Genomic DNA, 17,585 nt, shown 5'->3' with positions numbered 1-17,585 from the left:
GGCAGCCAAGGTACGCGTGCCCGTGGCCAGGATTCGAACCCGAGACCCTCCGGTCTGACGCGCTCACCCCCGAGCCAGACCGGCCAGGGCTGCCGTCCTTGCCTTCTGCCACGGCGGAACCTGTGTGACCAGCACGCTACCCCACACGTATGCGCGTGGGTGCACTCTCACGCCGACAGACACCCACGGATTGGAGTGTCTGTCCTCCGTGGCGGGACCCGCAGTCCCGGGCAGCCCATCCTCACGGCTTGGGGGTCAGCCACACGCCCCTTTAAGAACACGTGTCGTGGACCAATAGGGCGTGTTTCCAAGCTGCTGATGGCAGCCATCCGTGGCGCACGTGTCCTGCTCATCCTGCATCTGTCTGCCGACCGGGCACGGGCCCACGCAATTCATCGTGAGTTCAATTTTAGCTGCCTGCGTGCCCCCCTCCCAATGACCTCCCATCAGCCGTGCCTGACGCTACGTCTCACAGTCCTATATAATAAAAGGCTAATGTGCAAATCGACCGAACGGCGGAACAACCGGTCGCTATGCGTGCACTGACCACCGGGGGGCAGACGCTCGATGCAGGGAAATGACAGCCGCTCCTCTCCCACATCCGCCAAGAACACTTCCCGCTTCTCCAAGTGATCATGCTAATTTAAAAAATGTATATATGTATTTATTGATTTCAGAGAGGAAGGGAGAGGGAGAGAGAGAGAGAAACATCCATGATGAGAGAGAATCATGGATCGGCTGCCTCCTACTGGGGATCGAGCCTGCAACCTGGGCATGTGCCCTTGACCGGGAATCAAACCCTGACCTCCTGGTTCATAGGTCGACGCTCAACCCCTGAGCCACACTGGCCAGGCCATTCAACTTATTTTTAATGGTGTATGTTGGGGCGGGGGTGAGGGGGAAGAAACAGTAAGTATATAACAATTATGTAATATGTAATAATTGTTATGTATAAGCATTGTTATTGTAGTTATACTGTTAATATATTATTGTTTTAATATCAATATATTTATAATGCTGTTATTATATTATATCAATTACTAGAGGTCCAGTGCACGAAATTCGTGCACAGGGTGGGGGGTGTCCCTCAGCCCAGCCTGCACCCTCTCCAATCCAGAACCCCTTGGGGGATGTCCGACTACGGGATCGGGCCTAAACCAGCAAACATCCCTCTTGCAATCTGGGACTGCTGGCTCCTAACTGCTTGCCTGCCTGCCTGGTTGCCCCCTAACTGTTCCCCTGCCTGCCTGATCGCCCCCTAACTGTTCCCCTGCTGGCCTGGTTGCCCCTAACTGCTCTCCTGCTGGCCTGGTTGCCCCTAACTGTTCCCCTGCTGGCCTGGTTGCCCCTAACTGCTCCCCTGCTGGCCTGATCGCCCCCTAACCACTCCCCTGCTGGCCTGATCGCCTCTAACTGCTCCCCTGCTGGCATGATCACCCCTAACTGCCTCTGACTCAACCCCCACACCTGGGACCCAGGCTCCCCTCCTCGGACCGGCTGCAGGCACCTGGGACCCCGGGCGGCTTTGCCTGGGCCCCAGCCTTGTCAGGAAGGATGTCCAGAATGACATCAGGAAGTCGTCCAGTCCGTCCAGTCTAATTAGCATACTACCCTTTTATCAGTACAGCCATATAATTAAATAGACATATTACTTTGTACTCTCCTCATAACTTCTCCAAAACATTGCAAACCAGGGTCAAAACTTAAAATGCATCACGTCATCTTAAACGACTGAAAATCTCAGAGACCACGCGTTCCTCCGGCAGACGAACTGCCACGGGCACGGGCCTGCGGGCAGAGGAGGTGGGCGCTGCCTGAGTGGCCGTCCGTGGTCGAGAGGAAAGGGGGATGGAAGGGCGCACGGTTTGCAGGGGCGTCCCCCCCAGGAGCAGCTGAGCCAGCCTCCTGCAGGCTGTGTGCCGCCGCGTCCACGCCTCCTGTGAGTGAGTGAGTGGGTCAAGCACAGCTAGGGAGCCCCCCAGTCCAGGGCCAGGCAATTTTGGGGGCCCCGCAGGCCAGGGCCAGGATGTCCTGGGAACCACCAGTCTGAGGCCAGCTAGTCCCGGGGGCCCCAAGTCCAGGGCTAGAGAGTCGTGGGGGCCAGGTGCCTCCGGGGACCCCCAATCTGGGGCCAGGCTGTCGGGCCGTCAGGAGGTCCCAGGTCGGCTCCCGTGGCTGTGTGATGCCCCCCGTTTCTCATGATATAACACAGGAACTGGGCTCACCGGCCAGGGTGCCATCAGCCTCCGGCCACGCCCCGCCCGGCTTTGCACCCCATAAACCCTCCTCCAGCATCAAAGCCAAGCGTCGCCCACCGTGAAGGGAGGAAATGAGTCTCCCTCCTCCCTCTGCAGGGCGCTGGGTCCCCTCCTTCGTCTGCATTTACAATCCAGTGGGTGGCACCTGACGAATGACTAGCCCAGGTGGTGTCTGCAGGCCCTGCCTCCGACACATTCGTGCACCCCTGCCCGACCCCGTTCCGCTGGGCCTGGGGGGCCGCCTGCTGCAGGGAATGGGGCGTCCTCTCCACGGCTCCCCAGAGGCGGAGCGGGAACAGGGGGTGGCGGGGACGTGTGCGTGATGGGGGGGGCCCTGATCACGGGCGACACTGAGCTGCCCGTCAGGGGTGGGGGGGTGGGGGGGATCCCGGGGTCGGGGCTGTTTGGGGACCAGCAATTGCTCTTTATTTATTTTTTAAAAAAAATATATTTTATTCATTTTTTTACAGAGAGGAAGGGAGAGGGATAGAGAGTCAGAAACATCAATGAGAGAGAAACATCGATCAGCCGCCTCCTGCACACCCCGGACTGGGGATGTGCCCGCAACCCAGGTCCATGCCCTTGGCCGGAATCGAACCCGGGACCCTTCAGTCCGCAGGCCGACGCGCTACCCACTGAGCCACACCGGCCAGGGCTCGATTTCTTTATTTAAGAGTCAGGGTGGGAGGGAGAGAGAAACATGGAGGCGAGAGAGAAACTTGGATGTGCCTCTGACCGCAAATGGAGCCCATGAGCCTGGGGTGTGCGGGCCGGCGCGCTACCCACTGAGCGACCCCGGCCAGGGCTGACTCAGCAGGGCGGCCTCCGGGTGCAGGTGTGTTCGACGCCCCGCCCCCCGGGGAACAGCTGCAGGAGCGGGTCCCGGACGTCGGGAACTGGACCCCCGATGACGCCTTCCCGGCCGGGAGGAGGCCCCCCCGGCGTGTAGCCCGTGAGCCGCTGCCGTGTGCGCGAGGCCACGCGTGTCCTCAGGTTCCACGCGTGACCCACGGGCAGGGCCGTGCGTGGGGGGACGAGCTTCTCCATCGTGATTTCCAGGTTCTTAAGGAGCAAACCCAGCGCACCGCCCCCCCCGAAGAGAGGACCGCCCAGGCCGCTCTCCTGCGTCCACCCCCAAAGACCGGGGTGGGGGGCCTAGAGCCCGGAGAGTCCAGCAGAGCGTTGCCTTCGTGAAAACTTTGCTGCCTCTCCGGTGGCTCCCAGGGCCCTCCAGGCCCCGCACCACCCCGGGGACAGCAACACCCCCGTCAGGGCTCAGCCCCACCCCCGTCAGGGCTCAGCCCCACCCCCGTCAGGGCTCAGCCCCACCCCCCCTCAGGGCTCAGCCCCACCCCGGTCAGGGCTCGGCCCCACCCCCGTCAGAGCTCAGCCCCACCCCCCCTCAGGGCTCAGCCCCACCCCGGTCAGGGCTCAGCCCCACCCCCGTCAGGACCCAGCCCCACCCCCATCAGGGCCCAGCCCCACCCCCGTCAGGGCTCAGCCCCACCCCCCCTCAGGGCTCAGCCCCACCCCCGTCAGGGCTCAGCCCCACCCCCTCCCAGGGCCCAGCCCCACCCCCGTCAGGGCTCAGCCCCACCCCCCCTCAGGGCTCAGCCCCACCCCCGTCAGGGCTCAGCCCCACCCCCGTCAGGGCTCAGCCCCACCCCCCCGTCAGGGCTCAGCCCCACCCCCCCTCAGGGCTCAGCCCCACCCCCGTCAGGGCTCAGCCCCACCCCCCCTCAGGGCTCAGCCCCACCCCCGTCAGGGCTCAGCCCCACCCCCATCAGAGCCCAGCCCCACCCCCGTCAGGGCTCAGCCCCACCCCCTCCCAGGGCTCAGCCCCACACCCCCAGGGCTCAGCCCCACACCCCCAGGGCTCAGCCCCACACCCCCAGGGCTCAGCACCCCCCCCAGGGCTCAGCCCCACACCCCCAGGGCTCAGCACCCCCCCCCAGGGCTCAGCCCCACACCCCCAGGGCTCAGCACCCCCCCCCAGGGCTCAGCCCCACACCCCCCAGGGCTCAGCCCCACACCCCCAGGGCTCAGCCCCACACCCCCAGGGCTCAGCCCCACACCCCCAGGGCTCAGCCCCACACCCCCAGGGCTCAGCCCCACCCCCGTCAGGGCTCAGCACCCCCCCCAGGGCTCAGCCCCACCCCCCCCAGGGCTCAGCCCCACCCCCGTCAGGGCTCAGCCCCACACCCCCAGGGCTCAGCCCCACCCCCGTCAGGGCTCAGCCCCACCCCCTCCCAGGGCTCAGCACCCCCCCCAGGGCTCAGCCCCACCCCCCCCAGGGCTCAGCCCCACACCCCCAGGGCTCAGCCCCACACCCCCAGGGCTCAGCCCCACACCCCCAGGGCTCAGCACCCCCCCCCAGGGCTCAGCCCCACACCCCCAGGGCTCAGCCCCACACCCCCAGGGCTCAGCCCCACACCCCCAGGGCTCAGCACCCCCCCCCAGGGCTCAGCCCCACACCCCCAGGGCTCAGCCCCACACCCCCAGGGCTCAGCACCCCCCCCCAGGGCTCAGCACCCCCCCCCCAGGGCTCAGCCCCACACCCCCAGGGCTCAGCCCCACACCCCCAGGGCTCAGCACCCCCCTCCAGGTCCAGCACCCTCTTCCCAGGACTCAGTCCCACCCCCACCCCCAGGGCCCAGCACCCCCACCCGCCCGCTCGCTCAGCCCTGGCTGGGCCTCTCGGGGCGATTTCACGATTTCACGCTGGGATGAAAGGCAGGGCTGTTCCCGGGGACCTGAAAGGCTGCTTTGTCAGCAGGTGGGGGGTGCGGGAGGCCTGCCTTCTGGGGGCGCATCCGTCTGTCCTCCCTCCCGCCTGGGTCCCCTCACGGGAGGGGGGAGGGAGGGACACAGAGCGGGGCCTGTTTCGGCCGGGCCCCCCCCTCCCCGCCCTGCAGGGCTGCCCACCGATGCCCACCAGCAGGTCCCCAGAGCCCAGCCCCTCCCTGCTGCTGGCTGCAGTCTCACTTATTGCTCAGACAACAACATAAATAACAATAATAATAATAATAATAATAATAATAATAATAATAAAACAACAGGTTTAATCAGCAGGTGCCCGACCGGGAATCCAACCGGGGACCTTCTGGTGCCGGGACGCCCCTCAAATCAGCGTCAGTTTGCTTTTTAATGTATTTTTTTATTGATTTCAGAGAGGAAGGGAGAGGGAGAGAGAGAGAGATAGAAACCTCAATGACGAGAGAGAATCGTCGATCGGGCTGCCTCCTGCACTCCCCCCCCCCCCCACTGGGGATGGAGCCCGCAACCCGGGCCTGTGCCCTTGACCGGGACTCGAACCCGTGACCTCCTGGCTCATAAGCTGACGGTCGCCCACGCTGACTGGGCACCGGTGTCAGTGTCGTCTGCCGCCCACGACGGCTGACCGGGGACCAGGGCGGCTGCAGGGAGTCCAGCCGTCTCATGGGGACTGACCTTCCTCCAGAGGCCATGGGGCTGAGCCGGGTGCCCCTGGGGCCGCCACCGGCAGCCGAGCACGCACGGCCCCTGAGCCTGTCTGCCGGTGCCCCCACCTGCCCCGGGGACACATCAATAAAAGTATTTTTTTAAGAGAAACAGCACAGAGAGGGACGAAGGGATGCCCGTAACAGAGTCGGAGAACCAGGCCCCGGCTGTGGGGACGCGTGTCAGCCAGAGGCGGCGGCCTGGTGGCCACACTGCGCGATCCAAGGAGCAGGACGGGAGTGGGGGGCGGGGGGTCCAACGGGCAGCCCCAGAGGGCGCCATCCCCCTAACATCTCCCCCGCCCGCCCCCAGTCACACAGCTCCGTGACCGTGTCCACTTCTCCTCCTGGCATCGCCGGAATCCGACACCGTCCTGGGCACACAGTAGGTGCGCAGGAAACGTGCCGGGCGTGAGAGAAGGAGGAGACTCGAAACCGGCACTCATGGTGCAGCTGGGAAGCCGCGGCTGTTTCCAGGGGAGATGGGGGGGGGGGCGCCAGGCTGTTGACCAGAGTGGCTGTGGCCCTCGGGGATGATGCACCGAAGTCCCTTTGGCCTCGACCTTGAGGGGAATGACCTCCTGGCCGCTGCGGCCCCGGCCCTGCCCGCCCGCACTTGCACCTACAGCCCCAGGGCCGGAGCTGACGCGCCCCCGCCGCCCCCGGCCGGGAACCTGACCCCTGGGTCTGCAGGACGAGGTCTGAGAGGACGGTCACGTACCACAGCAAAGGCTGTTTATTCCCAGAGAGCGCGCTGTCCGGGCCAAGCCCTCCCCAGGCGGAGAGGCCGTGCCTGCGCTCGGAGACGCACGGAATCCATGGGGCCGGCCCAGGCCCGACCCCGCCCGGCACAGAGAGCTGCGTCCGGCGCCAGAGAGTCAGACCGCTCTGACCTTCTGCCCAAACCTCGCCAGGCTGGGGGCGGGATCCGTGTCCCGCCCCGGCAAGCGAACAGGACGGATGCTCCTGGCTTCCTGCATTATCTGCCCTGACCCACCCGGGGGCTGGGGAGGAGCACGGAGAGCCTGGGGCACGTGTTCAGCAGCCGGGACCCCGGGCCTGGCCACCAGGACCCTGCCCAGGGCGGCAGCTCACCCCCCACCACTCACACACTCGCCCCCTAGGCCCAGCGAGGGAGCAGCCGCTGGAAAAAGTGACCGGGACACCATGGGGGAGACTGGGCCCCCTGGGGGGGGGGACTGGGCCCTCTGGGGGGGACTGGGCCCTCTGGGGGGGACTGGGCACTCTGGGGGGGACTGGGCTCTCTGGGGGGGACTGGGCACTCTGGGGGGGACTGGGCCCTCTGGGGGGGACTGGGCTCTCTGGGGGGGACTGGGCACTCTGGGGGGGGACTGGGCCCTCTGGGGGGGACTGGGCTCTCTGGGGGGGACTGGGCTCTCTGGGGGGGACTGGGCACTCTGGGGGGGGACTGGGCCCTCTGGGGGGGACTGGGCCCTCTGGGGGGGACTGGGCTCTCTGGGGGGGACTGGGCCCTCTGGGGGGGACTGGGCACTCTGGGGGGGGACTGGGCCCTCTGGGGGGGCTGGGCGCTCTGGGGGGGCTGGGACCTCTGGGGGAGACTGGGCACTGTGGGGGGGGGGAGACTGGGCCCTCTGGGGGGGACTGGGCCCTGGGGGGGACTGGGCCCTCTGGGGGGGGACTGGGCCCTCTGGGGGGGCTGGGCGCTCTGGGGGGGCTGGGACCTCTGGGGGAACTGGGCGCTCTGGGGGGGACTAGGCCCTCTGGGGGGGACTGGGCCCTCTGGGGGAACTGGGCCCTCTGGCGGGGCTGGGCGCTCTGGGGGGGACTGGACGCTCTGGGGGGGACTGGGCCATCTGGGGGGGGACTGGGCCCTCTGGGGGAACTGGGCCTTCTGGGGGGGACTGGGCCCTCTGGGGGGGCTGGGCGCTCTGGGGGGGACTGGACGCTCTGGGGGGGACTGGGCCCTCTGGGGGAACTGGGCCTTCTGGGGGGACTGGGCCTTCTGGGGGGGACTGGGCCCTCTGGGGGGACTGGGCCCTCTGGCTTCAGGACCAGGCTGGGCAGCTCTCTCCTGCACAAGGTGCAGGTGGCCTTGGGGTGAGGCAGGAGTCACACTCTCACACACTCACACTCTCACACACTCACACACCTCACACTCTCACACACTTTCACACTCACACACACCCTCCCCAGCCCTGCTCCTGCACTGACAGGAGGAGACCTGACACGTGAGCCAGCCCTCCGCTGAGCGGACGAGCTCCCTTTGTGCCGGCCGTGGCCGTGGCCGTGGCCGTGGCCGTGGCCATGTCTGTGCTCACACTCACGACAGGAGCCACCGGCCGCCTCCCAGGGCGCCCTTCAGCTCAGCCCGCCTGTGGCCTGGGGGACGCCCGCCTGGTGCCGCTGCCGTGAATGTGCCGCTTGCTCAGGCCGAGCGGGCGGTGGGCCGTCGCACCAGCACCAGCGGCTCCTTGTGAGGCGCCAGGTCAGGAGGCCATCTCCCGGCCCATCTCCCCGGCCCATCTCCCGGCCCATCTCCCCGGCCCATCTCCCCGGCCCATCTCCCCGGCCCATCTCCCCGGCACATCTCCCGGCCCATCTCCCCGGCCCATCTCCCGGCCCATCTCCCCGGCCCATCTCCCGGCCCATCTCCCGGCCCATCTCCCCGACCCATCTCCCGGCCCATCTCCCCGGCCCATCTCCCCGGCCCATCTCCCGGCCCATCTCCCCGGCCCATCTCCCCGACCCATCTCCCGGCCCATCTCCCCGGCCCATCTCCCGGCCCATCTCCCGGCCCATCTCCCCGGCCCATCTCCCGGCCCATCTCCCCGGCCCATCTCCCCGACCCATCTCCCGGCCCATCTCCCCGGCCCATCTCCCGGCCCATCTCCCGGCCCATCTCCCCGGCCCATCTCCCCGGCCCATCTCCCCGGCCCATCTCCCGGCCCATCTCCCCGGCACATCTCCCCGGCCCATCTCCCGGCCCATCTCCCCGGCCCATCTCCCGGCCCATCTCCCCGGCCCATCTCCCCGGCCCATCTCCCCGGCCCATCTCCCGGCCCATCTCCCCGGCCCATCTCCCCGGCCCATCTCCCGGCCCATCTCCCGGCCCATCTCCCGGCCCATCTCCCGGCCCATCTCCCCGGCCCATCTCCCGGCCCATCTCCCGGCCCATCTCCCGGCCCATCTCCCGGCCCATCTCCCGGCCCATCTCCCCGGCCCATCTCCCCGGCCCATCTCCCGGCCCATATCCCGGCCCATCTCCCGGCCCATCTCCCGGCCCATCTCCCGGCCCATCTCCCCGGCCCATCTCCCCGGCCCATCTCCCCGGCCCATCTCCCGGCCCATCTCCCCGGCCCATCTCCCGGCCCATCTCCCCGGCCCATCTCCCCGGCCCATCTCCCGGCCCATCTCCCGGCCCATCTCCCCGGCCCATCTCCCGGCCCATCTCCCCGGCCCATCTCCCCGGCCCATCTCCCGGCCCATCTCCCCGGCCCATCTCCCCGACCCATCTCCCGGCCCATCTCCCCGGCCCATCTCCCGGCCCATCTCCCGGCCCATCTCCCCGGCCCATCTCCCGGCCCATCTCCCGGCCCATCTCCCGGCCCATCTCCCGGCCCATCTCCCCGGCCCATCTCCCGGCCCATCTCCCGGCCCATCTCCCGGCCCATCTCCCCGGCCCATCTCCCGGCCCATCTCCCCGGCCCATCTCCCGGCCCATCTCCCGGCCCATCTCCCCGACCCATCTCCCGGCCCATCTCCCGGCCCATCTCCCCGGCCCATCTCCCGGCCCATCTCCCCGGCCCATCTCCCGGCCCATCTCCCGGCCCATCTCCCCGGCCCATCTCCCCAGCCCATCTCCCGGCCCATCTCCCGGCCCATCTCCCGGCCCATCTCCCCGGCCCATCTCCCCGGCCCATCTCCCCGGCCCATCTCCCCGGCCCATCTCCCTGGCACATCTCCCGGCCCATCTCCCGGCCCATCTCCCCAGCCCATCTCCTCGGCCGGCGGGTGCCCTGGCTCCCCGTGGGGCTGCAGGCCGGGCTGGCGGCTGCCAGGGCCCCGGCCGGGGAGGAGCCCGCAACCCGGGCCTGTGCCCTGACCGGGATCGAACCCTGACCGCCTGGTTCCTAGGCCGACGCTCAACCCCTGAGCCAGGCCGGCCGGGCACAGCTCCTCCAACTCCCGTCTGTGTTCCCGGGGCCGCCGGCTCTTGGTGCAGGAGGTGGCGAGACGTCCAGTCATGGATGAGGCCGCACACTTGGCGTCCCCTCTCCCAAGAGCCTGCGGGGAGGGGGGGGGGTGCTCTGTGCCCGCGGCGCCGGAGAAAGGCAGGGCCCCGGACCCAGGCGGAGGACACTGTGCTCACTGAGGCAGATAAACGCGTGAAAGGGGCGTTTAGTTCCCACAATGCCCCCCCCCCCGACATCTCTGGGCGGGGGCGGAGGGAGCGAGGGTTACCCCGAGTGCAGGCTCTTCGCTCACACAGGACGGGACAATGCCAAACGCCAGCACCCAGGCGGGCCCTCCCCGGGAGCCGGGGCCGCACCCCCCCGCCCCCCCCCAGCGCGGGGCCTGGGACCCCCCATCTTTTGTGCATTTGCTTTCTCTTGGGAAACAGCTCAGGCAGCGGCAGCCACCCAAGTTCAATCAACTTCTCAGCGGGAGAGCCGGCCGGCCGGCCAAGGGCCAGCTTCAGGCAGGCCTTTGGGGACGCACACGGGGCAGAGCTGGTCGGGCGGCCACCTCCCACCTGGACGGCGCCCCGGGCAGGCCCACAGCCCCCTGCCCCCTGGACCATGCCCCGTGCAGGCGTGCGAGAGGCTGACTGGCCAAGTCTGCAGGTGCCGACGCCTGACCCGGCTCAGCTGACCTGGGGTGCACTGTCCTGGCCCAGCGTCCAGCTCCCGGACAGAGCGCTCCCCGTGGGAGACCCGGCCGGGAATCAGGGCCTGCTGTGGCCCGAATGAAACGCGTGCTGTTTAATGAGGCCACGCTGGGGGACCCCGCATTCCGACCCCAGCCTGCTCTCCTGCATGCCCCACTCGTGCCCCACGTCCTGCCAGCGGGCGGCTGCGTCCCTGGAGAGAGAGGCCTGGGGGTCACGGAAATCGCCCTCGTCGCTGCCCCTGAGGCGCTGGAGACGGGGGAGGGGGGTCTTTACACGCCACACCCCGTGAGCGTTCCTTCGCTGCACAAATGGAGAATGAACTCACCCGCCCCCGCCGCCAGCTCTGAGCTCTGAAAGGCACCCTGGAGAGCGGCCCCTTCATTATCTGCCGTGAAAGCCCGTCCCCCGACCGACCGGCTCCTGGGGACTGAAGGTCTGTGAGGACCAGGCCGACCCCAGGCGCCCGGCGCTGCAGGCGGACAAAAGCCACTCGCCCTCGTGCCCGGACCCCGTTTCATCCCACAAATCCGCACCCTATCCCCGTTTTCGTGGCATTTCCCGGCTTCTGAGCCCGGTCACAGCCTACGTGCCCAGGGTCGCCCAGGCTCCCCGCAGTCAGGGGTGATGCCCACGGGGATGCCGGTCACTGGTGCAAAGTGGGTTTCGCAATCCAGGGGATTAACCGATTGCCCCATTCGATGAGTTTCCCGCAAGGGGCTCTCTCTCCCGGTTCCCCCGACGTAACCAGCTCCGGACCATCATTGGCCCCCGAGGGCTCCGCCTATGAAATAACTGGTCATTCGCCAACGGTTGCAACATGGTGGACGGGCGCCCTGCCGGCGTGGCTCGGTGGCTGAGCGCCGAGCTAGGAACCAGGAGGTCAGGGTTCGATTCCCGGTCAGGGCACAGGCCCGCAGTGTGGGGCGTGCAGGAGGCGGCCGATCCGTGATTCTCTCTCCTCATGGATGTCCCTCTCTCTCTCTCTCCCTCTCCCTTCTTCGCGGAAATCAACAAAAATATTTTTTTAAAATATGATGGGCAAGAGGTGCTAATAAACTTGAGCTCTCCTTGCAGTCGGCTACAGAGAGTCTGTGAGAGTCGGATAAACAGCGGTAGGATTGTGCCTTACGACAGGGAACGCATCTGTGATTTCGATGGGCGGTTTCCTGGCATCGCCAGCCCCGTTTTCACGCCCCCTCCCTTCGCGAGAGACGTGGTGCCCCTGGGCCCTGTCCACGGACCCCCGGCTGCTGCCACGTGAGCCAGCGAGCATCTCACAGCAAAGACCCTCAAGGGCCGCGGTGGTGTGTCTTCCCGGGGCCTGAGCGTCCCCTGAGTGTCCCAGGAGGCCGCCCAGATGTTCACCCCAGCAAAACCCGCCCTCCCCGCCTCTCCATGGGGCTCCGAGCCGCCTGGAGCGAGACGAGGAGGTTGGCGCAATGGCCTCACAGAACCGAACGCCTGCTGAGATCAAAGCGACAGGCCAGGCACCGGCCTGGCCGAAACCGCGCCTTTTCCACACGTCTCCCCGCAGCCAAATGGGAAGCAACGTCAAGGGAGTGAGTTACGACCCCTGGGACGAAAAGGAAGGGCAGGCGACAACCACTATCAGTGCCCGGGTTGCAGGGAACAGCACGTTAAAGGCTAAACCTGGCCCGGCCGGCGTGGCTCAGTGGCTGAGCATCGACCTGTGAACCAGGAGGTCAGGGTTCGATTCCTGCCCGGGGCCCATGCCCGGGTTGCAGGCTCGATCCCCAGTAGGGGGCGTGCAGGAGGCGGCCGATCCATGATTCTCTCTCGTCATGGGTGTTTCTCTCTCTCTCTCCCCCCGTCTCTGAAATCAATGAAAGTCTATTTTTTTAAAATATTGTCAGAATAAAGAGGAAAAGTAAGGCACATGGATCTTGATTTCAGCGGTGGCTACACTCATTGCAGCTGCACCTGTGAGAAACCCCATAGACGTGTGTGTGTGTGTGTGTGTGTGTGTGTGTGTGTGTGTGAGAGAGAGAGTGTGTGTGTGCACGTGTGTGCACGTTGCACCAACATCAATTTTGTGCTTCCGTCACGTCCTACAAAAGCCTCACGTGTAACGGCCGGTGGGCGCCGGGCGAAGGGTGCCTGCCTTCTCTCTCTGCCAGGTCGGCGACTCCGTGGGACTCTGTTGTTTTTGCAAAATTAGCACCTTTTTACGGGAACCCCAGCATGTACGTACCTTGGAGCACTGCTTGTGACTCTGGCACCAGTCCAGGGAGCCGTTGTTCTGCAACAAGAGAAAGACACGTGGACAGGTTACAGGGCCGTCCGACGGGACCCGCACGCGTGGCCACGGGTGCCAGGGACATTTTTAAAGATCTGCACCGACAGGAGCCGGACGCTGGCTTCCTGGGACGTTTCTCTCTCCCTAAACTGGTAAGTGGGGCCTGGGCGGCGTGGCTCAGTGGCTGAGCGTCGAGCTATGAACCAGGAGGTCCCGGGTTCGATTCCCGGTCAAGGGCACACGCCCGGGGTTGCAGGCTCCGTCCCCAATAGGGGGCGTGCAGGAGGCGGCCAGTCCATGGTTCTCTCTCATCATGGATGTTTCTGTCTCCCTCTCCCTCTCCCTTCCTCCGAGCACGGAGCCCAGACCCGCAGGACGATGGGCCGCGGACAGCTCCTGCCTACAGAGATTTGGGCCAAGTCAGGCGCTGGGCGCCCTGCGGCTCCTCCTCTCACGCGGCTCACAGCGCGTTTGAGCGGCACAGACGGCCCTCAGGTGAAAAGCCGCCTCTCCCCGTTAGAGGAGGGTTGACAGGAGCCGGGGACTAAGGAGCCCAGGGCCTCAGTTTACCCCCAGAGAGCAAAGGATGACACCTCCTGGGTGAGGTCGCAGGAACGATCAAAATCACACACACACACACAGACACACACACACACACAGACCACGTCACGTGGCCTGGCATCCGTTCAATAGCAAACAAGTGTTAGGACAAAGGCAGAGGCAGTTAGGGGCGATCAGGCCGGCAGGGGGGAGCAGTTAGGGGTGATCAGGCCGGCAGGGGAGGGCAGTTGGGGGCGATCAGGCCGGCAGGGGAGAGCAGTTAGGGGCGATCAGGCCGGCAGGGGAGGGCGGTTAGGGGCGATCAGGCCGGCAGGGGAGAGCAGTTAGGGGCGATCAGGCCGGCAGGGGAGGGCAGTTAGGGGGATCAGGCCAGCAGGGGAGCGGTTAGGGGCATCAGTCAGGCAGGCAGAGGGGTTAGGGGCGATCAAGCCGGCAGGCAGGTGAGTGGTTAGCAACCAACAGTCCCGGATTGCGAGAGGGATGTCTGACTACTGGTTTAGTGTGGGATCAGGCCTAAACCGGCAGTCAGACATCCCCCGAGGGGTCCCGGATTGGAGAGGGTGCAGGCCTGGCTGTGGGCCTCCCCTCCATGCACGCATTTCGTGCACCAGGCCTCTGGTCATAACACAAAAAGCTCTGTCGTTAGAACGAGCCATCTGGGGCATTGGCGAGCAAGCACGGAAGAGGATTTGATTGGAAATGGCTCTTATTTATGACTGAAGAGGGCATGTGGCAGGAGGCTGGGAGATTAAAAGATAATCCATGCCAGGTATTTAGCAAAATACAGAGGCGGATGTCGGGGCGAGGCCATGGTTAGGTTACCGATGATCCTTTGCTGGTCTGCATGGTTACTGTTTCTCGTTGTTGTTTTCTCAATACATTTCTACTGATTTCAGAGAGGAACGGAGAGGGAGGGAGAGAGACACATCCACGATGAGAGGGACTCATCCACCGGCCGCCTCCCGCACGCCCCGCACTGGGGATCGAGCCTGCAACCCGGGCACGTGCCCCGACCGGGAATCGAACGTAACTTCTTGGTTCATAGGTTGACGCTCAACCACCGAGCCACACCGGCTGGGCACATCTGTCTTGTGACCTCATTCAAGGATCTTTTCCACGCAGAAGTTTTCCACACACACACACACACACACACACACACCCCGAAATGTGTCTGCTTCCTCTTCGTGCTGGGAGTCTCCTGCTCTCTCAAATCAGCCCCTCCCCGTTTGAGCTCCTGCACCCGCCATGCCCGCTCCTCCCTCACTCAGCGGCCTCCACAGAGGACGGACTTCTAAGGGGCCTGCCTGCCGCCCTCAGGGGTGAGGGTAAAGCCCCGATGAACTCGCCCGTCGGCCGCCACCACCGCTGTGTGGGGCCCAGGTGTGCGCACCGGCCCCCTCGCCTGTGCCGCCCACCTGGCCGGCTCCTGGGCAGGCGGGCCCTGCAGACACACCAGCAGCCATTGCGTTGCAACCTCCCGCCCCCGGGGGGTGGGATGGGGGGCGGAGGGGGGGTTCAGGCGCAGCACAATCCCTTCACCCGCTAAGCCGCCCGACCACAGGGTTTGCGGCGAAGTCTTGCTCTGGCCTAAAGCCAGGCACATGAAAGGGCCAAGCGCATTAGGCGGGAGAGACGCTGGCTTTGGAGGATCATCCCTGGGCCCCCGACACCCCCCTCCCCCGGGGGATCAGACAGCGGGGCTCGCACGCCGTAACGAGGTCGCGCCGTCTCTCATCGGCGTTGCCAGATCAAACGTGGATGCTGCCGGCGAGGTCATCAAAGGCTGACAGAGCGCCGTTCGCCGGCCCCTGGACGCCCTTTGCACAGCAGGTGCTGAGTTCCCCATCCCCGGCCTTCTGATATTTTTCCCCTTGAAGCAAACATAATCCTTCAAAAAGCGCAAGGGAAGAAAACCGGTCAGCCCTGGCCGGTGCGGCTCAGAGGGTAGAGCGCCGGCCCGCGGACTGAAGGGTCCCGGGTTCGATTCCCGGTCGAGGGCACGGGCCCGGGGTTGAAAGCTCGGTCCCCCGTCGGGGGCGTGCAGGAGGCGGCCGGTCCATGATTCTCTCTCATCATCGATGTTTCTCTCTCTCCGTCTCCCTTCCTCTATGAGATCCATAAACATATATTTTTTCTTATTTTTAAAAATGGATTTTATTGATTTTTTTTACAGAGAGGAAAGGAGAGGGATAGAGAGTTAGAAACATCGATCAGCCGCCTCCTGCACACCCCCTCCTGGGGATGTGCCCACAACCAAGGTACGTGCCCCTGACCGGAATCGAACCTGGGACCCTTCAGTCCGCAGGCCGACGCCCTACCCACTGAGCCGCACCAGCCAGGGCCATAAAAACGTATTTTCCAAAATGTATGTGACCAGGAGAAAATGCCAGTGGGTCACGTCTGCTCCACAAAATGCCATGAACGCCCGAAAGCCTTCGAGACGGGAGAAATGGGTTTTGCCGAGAGACGTCCCACCCTGAGCAGGTGGGCGCTCTACCCACTGAGCCACACCGGCCACGGCTGACCGGTTTTCGTGAAACGTAATGGCTAACCTTTCCCACAGGACTCAGGTTACACAGGGAGGACGTGTGAGCCAGAGGCGTGCGGCTGTGGGCGGAACAGCCGAGGCCTTGTTCCGGGGACCTGATCCATGAAGACAGACAGGTCCACGGAGAAGTGCAGCCGCATGCCCTCACCCCCCTGCTGTCCGTGTCCAGGGGTTATGCTCAGAGGCATGCACACAAGTCCTTTGGTTGACCTCTTACCCCCTCCCCGAAGCCCCGCTCCCCCGCCTTCCCTCTGAGGTTGGACGGTCTGTTCGACGCTTCCCTGTCTCTATTTCGGTTCATCAGTTTATGCTGTTCATTATAATCCACAAATGGTCGTGTGATGTGTATCTTTCTCCGACTGGCTTATTTCGCTCAGCGTCATGCTCTCCAGGTCCCTCCGTGCTGTTGCGAATGGTAAGAGTTCTTCCTTTTTCAGGGCTGCATAGTATTCCATTGTGTGGATGGACCACAGTTCTTGAATCCACTCGTCTGCGGATGGGCAATTGGGCTGTTTCCAGATCTTAGCGATTGGCAATGGCGCTGCTGTGAACATAGGGGTGCATATGTCCTTTCTGGTGGGTGTTTCTAGGATCTTGGGATATATTCCTAGACTAGAAGTGGGATCACTGGGTCCAGTGGGAGTTCCATTTTTAGTTTTTTGAGGAAACACCCGTCTGCATTCCCGCCAGCAGTGCACGAGGGCTCCTTTTTCTCCCCATCCTCTCCAGCATTTGTCATTCGTTGATGTGTTGACCTTTTTTCTCTTTTTTTTAATGTTTTTTATTGATTTCAGAGAAGAAGGGAGAGGGAGAGCGAGAAACGTCAATGATGAGAGAGAATCACAGACCGGCTGCCTCCTGCATGCCCCCCACTGGGGATGGAGCCCGCAACCCGGACACGTGCCCTTGACCGGGAATCGAACCCTGACCTCCTGGTTCCTAGGTCGATGCTCAACCACTGAGCCACGCCGGCCGGGCCCGGCAAGTCCTTCCCCCAGGGGTTGAGGTCGTTTGGGATGCGTGGCCGCCTCCCTTCAGGTTGATTCATTTTTTTCCTGATAATAAGAACTGTTTCTCCCCAGAATATCCACCAAAGAACACGTCCTCTCAGTATGTTTCCACCTGCATCTGGGCCATGCTCTCATCCAGGCTTTTAAAAGCAGCGCCAGCCCCGGCCGGTGTGGCTCAGCGGCTAGAGCGTTGGCCTGCAGACTGAAGGGTCCCGGGTTCGATTCCCGGTCAGGGGCACAGGCCCGGGTTGCGGGCTCCATCCCCAGTGTGGGGCGTGCAGGAGGCAGCCGATCCACGATTCTCTCTCCTCATGGATGTTTCTCTCTCTCTCCCTCTCCTTTTCTCTCTGCAATCAATAAAAATATAATTTAAAAAAAAAAACTAGATAAATAAAAGCCGCTCTAGCAGGAAGCTGGGCGCCCCAACCAGCGACGCGTTTGGCAAAAGCCAGGTCAGCGCCGTGGCAGTTTCCGCGAGGAGCCGACACCGTGAAGGAAGCAGAGAAAAATGCCGAGGGACGCGGAAAACCACCTGGAGATGTCACCGAGGCTGGCCTCGGCGGCCCCCCCCCGGACTGTCGCTGTCTGGAAAGATACAC

General features: G+C 64.8%; 1 protein-coding gene across 2 annotated transcripts in view; it reads right to left on the bottom strand.

Moving 5' to 3' along the window:
• Positions 1-17,585, bottom strand: part of ANOS1 (anosmin 1) — a 56,592-nt gene that overhangs the window by 26,554 nt on the left and 12,453 nt on the right. For both annotated transcript variants that reach the window (XM_059679043.1, XM_059679042.1), the window contains exon 2: positions 12,823-12,870. In XM_059679043.1, coding sequence (XP_059535026.1) covers positions 12,823-12,870 — 48 coding nt within the window. The remainder of the gene's footprint in view (positions 1-12,822; positions 12,871-17,585) is intronic.

Source organism: Myotis daubentonii, chromosome X (assembly GCF_963259705.1).
Source record: "Myotis daubentonii chromosome X, mMyoDau2.1, whole genome shotgun sequence".
In the NCBI taxonomy this organism is placed as follows: Eukaryota; Metazoa; Chordata; class Mammalia; order Chiroptera; family Vespertilionidae; genus Myotis; species Myotis daubentonii.
Note: the sequence above shows the minus strand (reverse complement) of the source record. Positions and strands in the feature narration are given on the sequence as shown.